General features: G+C 42.1%; 1 protein-coding gene across 1 annotated transcript; it reads right to left on the bottom strand.

Annotated features, from left to right (window-relative positions):
• Positions 1-583: 583 nt before the first annotated feature.
• LOC308051453 (large ribosomal subunit protein eL37-like) lies at positions 584-3,731 on the bottom strand. Its single transcript, XM_080361890.1, has 4 exons — positions 3,685-3,731; positions 2,844-2,979; positions 2,491-2,575; positions 584-1,142 (listed from the first exon to the last, which is right to left on the bottom strand). Exons 1-4 carry the CDS (start codon positions 3,685-3,687, stop codon positions 1,079-1,081), a joined length of 288 nt encoding a protein of 95 aa, XP_080218016.1. The 5' UTR covers positions 3,688-3,731; the 3' UTR covers positions 584-1,078.
• Between the last annotated feature and the right edge of the window lie 1,856 nt (positions 3,732-5,587).

Here is a 5,587-nt window from a genome sequence, read left to right as displayed (position 1 = left end):
AAGAAAGTGCAGTCAGGTGCACTCCAATTTCAAACCTGGCTGAAAATTTCTTCAGTGATTTGCACAAGCTGATACATTTGTTGACTGCTGATCCTTCAGTGCTGACAAAGCAGCATGGTACTTCTGGAAATTCATGATTAAACCAAAGGAATCATAGAACAGCCTCAGCAGCTTAAAGTATGAGAAGCTTTTGGTGTGGTGTTATTTATGTGTTCTCTTCAAGGCATCTGAAAATCCTCTAAACCCTTGCAGTGATTACTATCTTCTGAATTCCCAAAGCTTTCATAACAGCATCTTATGATCACTTTTTTTAAAGCTGAGTTTGAGTGCCAGCTGAGTGACTCAGTAACACATCATGTAGAGTGCAAGTTTATCAGGTATCAATCCATAATTCAAACAAGTCACTGACTTCTGTATCATACTACCTACCATTTGTTGTTTACACCCAGCATAATTAACTCTGATCTTGTGTGACAAATTTCCACACTGACCTTCCTGGATAATTTGGATAACTTCTGATTTAACTACAGCAGATCTCCAGTCCCTTCATATCTGGCAGTATGTGTGCTCCAGACTTGGGAATTTCTTTTTACTGAAGCAGCAATGACCCACTGAATAGGCAACACTTTTGCAGGCCTTTCAGAGCCACAGAACAGTGAGTAAACAGTGGCTAAGACTGGGAATCCCTCTTAAACTAGTCCCTCCCAGAACAGCACATAGAGCCATTATTAAAAGTTACTATCTTTGAGATAAATTCTGACCCTCTGTGCTAGGGCACAATGAAACTCACTCTATAGTGCTGATATGCCTTTTCTCTTGCAGGTAAGTTCTTTTGAGTAACACATACAAACCTCTTTTTAAGTTCAGCAAAGAGATAATGGTCCTTTTCAAGGTGGAGGTGCTATCAAATGAAAAGTCAATTAAAGGATTTTTTAATGAATTGCTTCAGTGCATACCATCAAGAATTTGTGTGTGTAAATAGATGTATTTTCAGAAGTCCCATATTTCACTGAAGTAAAACATATAAAAGGTGACATTTTCTGGATAAGACCATTTATTTTAACAAATAGATGAGTCTTTACGATGAACTGGAGGCTGCAACTCTCTTGGGCTTCAGTGTGGTTCCCTCAAGGAATCCATTCCTACAAGTAGAAATATGGTTACCACTTTCTGAAAGGGTGATTTCTGCTCCAGGTTATTTTCTAACAAGCAATGTTTTAGATCAAGTTCATCAGCTTTTTTTCAGCTTCTCTCAGTAATGCACTGAAATCACTATGGAGTTCATATGTTCAGACATTTTTAAGAAGATACATCATTGGCAAGCTGTTTGGATTAAGCAATATGGTTTTCTCTCTCTTCTGCTGAAGTAAATTTGACTTCTTCAAAAATAAAGATTTCAGTAACTGAGTAAACACTGCAAGACAGAATCAGATACAGCACACTCACTGAAGGCACTCCTTACTTTATGTTCCTGCTAAGAACCTCAGCAAAAGATTTCACATTTGTTAGTACTGAAGCACAAGTCAATTTCTTACAGAAATCATCTATGTCTCCAACCAGAGATTAAGACAGGCATGACAAAAGAAGAGTCAACCCCAAGCTTGCTTTTGGATATGACATTTCTACTTCAGCAATGCTTGCTAGAAATCAGGCTGCAGTTGCACATCATAAGGCATTTTCTGGCTGCTGCTGGGAAAGACTGCACCCACCAAAAATACCAGATGAAGGGATCCCTCAACGACACCTAGTTCCAGGTCTTAAAAGACTCCTACTTTTCACTATTAAATCCAATTTACATTTTTAGGAAAAGACTCTTGAATTGCTTGGTATTTTTCATCCAGCTTTCAGGTGTATTAAGCCAGAAGTTACAGAGCTCTGTTTAGAACATAGAGGTCATACAAAATAAATTCTTATCAAGTTTAATAGTATAGTACCTTGTAAGTGCAACTCAACGCTTTATAACATGTTTTAGAAACCTGTAACTCAGAATCTCATGTTATATTTACTTACTGCTAACCGAACTCCAAATTAGAGAGTGACTACTGAAGTATTTCAATCCTGAACTTCTTTTTTGTGGGCAAGAGGGGACTGGAACACATCTCAAGAACTGTCTCTTACAAAACCCCACACTTCAGTGCAACCAGCAATTTCAGTGACTCACAAATAGAGGTGATGCTACACAAAGCATACCTTTTTAAATATGGGCATTTTATTACAACACCCTCTGTGTTCTGTACTATCTACACTTAACAGAAACACCAGAGCTTGCTATACATCCTATGTATTAACAGTGAGTGAGCTATTTATAATAGGCAGTATATTTCTTCGAAGATATAAGGCATAATTTATTTCCACAATATATTTAAAAAGCAAGACCATAACACATTAAGCATACTAAGTAAGTGCGTTAACTTTGAATGACACATTTTATAATTCAGTGAAATCCATGCAAGATTTCATGTTACACTAGTTTGTAATAAAATGTCATACCTGAATCGACGGTAGACCCTTTTCAGGTGCCTCATGCGACCAGTACCAGTGGTGTTGCGTCTTTTAGCCTTTGCACTCCAGTTATCTAGAACATATAAGTTACTGTTACAGATCTGCAACAAATAATTAGATGCGCAGTAAGTTTGAATAGCACAACTATTCAATCTGACACAGAAACAAAAGAAAAAAAACTTATAAGTATATGCTAGCTGAAATAAAGTTAAATCAGTGTAATTTCAAAAAAAGCTCCAACCACTACAAGATGACACAGTATTCTTCCTTGGTTAGAAAAAAACCAGACTATTGAAAATTACAAAAAAACACAAGTTTTTAATCTGAGGTCTGTTACTTACACTTTCTCTTACGCTTTGCAGGGTAACCACATTTTCCACAGGTGGATTTCTGCAGATGGTATGCCTTGGACCCACATCGACGACACAAGGTGTGTGTCTTATTTCGTCGCTTACCAAATGATGATGTACCTTTTGTCTGTAAAACATTTCAAGACATTGCACATTGTAAATATCACTAGTGCTCGCAAGTCATGTAACTCAAAGCATAAGCTCCTCTAAAAAACACACACTAATTCACAAAGTCCAATGAACCTGTCAGAGGCACACAACTCTGAAACAACTCAGTTTCACCTATAGGTACTCTCCAATTTCAGAAATCAGTTCCCTACACCTCTCCGTCATCCCTACCCCCTGCCCAGCACTGAATCTCTTGGTGGCTTCGTTTTATTTATCTTTAACTCCCTTCTCATCTCCCCCAAATTCATCAGTGATAAACAGTAAACAGCTTTTTCCCGATGAAAGATTGCACACAGATCAGCCGTATGCTCACCACAAGAGACTTTGGCAACCAAACCCCCTCTTGATGCGTTATCTGAAAGGCTGCCTCATCCCCATCCCCTGGGAGAGCACAGTCCCGGCCAGGCTCACAGCAAGCGCAGAAGAGACCTCGAAGGAGATCCCAGAAGCGCTCCGGTGGTAGCAAGCCGCCCCCCCCTCGAGCCAGGCGCGGTGCTCACCGCCAGGCCCCCAGCCCCGCAGCGGCCTCCCCGCAGCACCGTCCCGCCGCCAAGCTTGCCCACAGCAGGACGCAGGGCCACCCCACACAGGGTCTGCGACCCTACAGAGCCCGGCGCGGAGGCGGATGGTGGTGGATACCCCACGCCCAGGCCCCAGCGCTCACCATCTTCTCCAGGCGTTACTACCAAAGAGGTCAGACCCCGCCCTGCTTCCCCTGGAGCCCGGCAAGAGCTTCCGGGTGCACACTGAGAGCGTCCGGTTGAATGCGGCGGAGGAGTTCGGTCCGGTGGCCTGGCTGGGGAGGCCCAGTGTGGCAGAGAGCAAGTGCTCTCCTTGGCTTAGCCTCGCCCCAGGTTGTGCTCAGGGGTCCCTTCTGTGTGATTGCCCCTTCCCACCAGGCCCGGCCTGCTGGGACAGACCGGGGTCCCTGAAAGCTCTGGTGTCCTGGGTGAGACCTCCGGAGGCTTGGGTCCCAAAAGCTCAGTTGTCCCCGGTGATACCACCCCAAAAGTGGTGCTTATTAGGACATAGCAATGTGTCCTAGAACATGGTGCGACTGGTCCTGGAAATAATGACTAAGAGTTATCTATATGTAAATATGTCTCTATCTGGTCGAGAAAATATTTAATACGCTTAAGTTGCCTTACTGGTACACAATGTTTAACTATAATGCGTCTTTGTGATAGCGCATATGCTGCTATTCACAGGTACCTACGGCTCCACTTCAGGCTGCAGAATCAAGTCCTGGCCCTATTTCCATGTTCAGTGAAAACTATTTTCATGACTGAAATTAAGGGACAGGGTATCCTTGGCTGTAATATATACTTTCAAAGTGAACTGCCTTAAAAAATAGGTAGCCCCTACTGCACGCTCTTCTTGTTCTTGTCCCCCCCAGACCCCACCTGCCATGTGACATTCTGCCTGCAGTCTAAAGCAACCCAATGGACATCATTAATGTAAAACTGACTTTTGTTCAGATGAACCATTTAAATTCTCACATGCCAGCCTATCACACATATTCAGTTGTCTCACAATCTATAGGCAATTTTATCTTAAAAGAGTTAATTTTGGGGAAATAACATGCACAGAGAGAACTTGAAGAAATTTCTATTTATCTTATCACCATTTCAACACCTACTTGTCTCAAACAAAGTCAGAAATTGATGATAAAACCAATATATTTAACCTTGATTGTAGAATTTTATAACCTTGTCTAACAGCTCTTGATAAAAATATGTATTTATCTGGCAGGCTAGATCTCATTGCTTCTGGTTTACTGAAGCTGAGTAAAGATGCAGTTATTCCAAAATGCTGTCTGGGCCTGCCACAAGCCAGTAAATTGTGAGGAACTCTCCCACAATGAACGTGTGGACAGTTGAACCCCTGTGACTTGGAGCTCATTGTCCAGAAAAAGGCATGGCACAATCCCCAAAGCAATTAAGCCATGTCCGACTGCTGCATTTTCACTCCTGGCCAAACCGGCCTTGTATGGTTGTCTCAATTTATCTATTTATCCTCACTTGTTTCCTGAACATGGCCTCTCACTGAATTCCTTTGGTGCTGATTTTTGTGCTGGGAGGCTTTTGATTTCTGCTGAGGTTGAGGGATGGGGCAAAAAGCCATTTCGAGTTTAGCTGCGTTGTTTCCAGATGCGCAAATGTGTGGCCCAGGCTGTTCACTCAGTTCTTTAATTTTGATTGGCAATTTCTGTCTCTGTAATAACACCCAAAGGCAGAGGTCTTTGCTCATATTTATTTTACCTCACCTGAAAATCCAGGCATTTAGTCCATCCATGGTCCCACTGTGGTTAAAGGAGAGAGATAAATGATTCCAAAGGGTAAATCATCCCATCTTAAATTAGGTGTCTAAAATAAGCTGGAAAAATCATCCTTGTGTTGCTTGCCATGCAAGAGATGGAACCTGACACACCAATATGATGTTCACAGAGTTCAACTTTATTGTCCAGCCGAGCTAGCTTTATACCATAAGCTGCCCTGTCCACGTGCCTTGCAACAGCATGATTGATTACAGCATGTGCTATACAGTAACATGATTGGCTGCATGCA

This window comes from Nesoenas mayeri (genome assembly GCF_963082525.1).
Source record: "Nesoenas mayeri genome assembly, chromosome: W".
NCBI lineage: Eukaryota > Metazoa > Chordata > Aves > Columbiformes > Columbidae > Nesoenas > Nesoenas mayeri.
The sequence above is the reverse complement of the archived record's forward strand: the minus strand, read 5'-3'. Positions and strand labels throughout refer to the sequence as shown.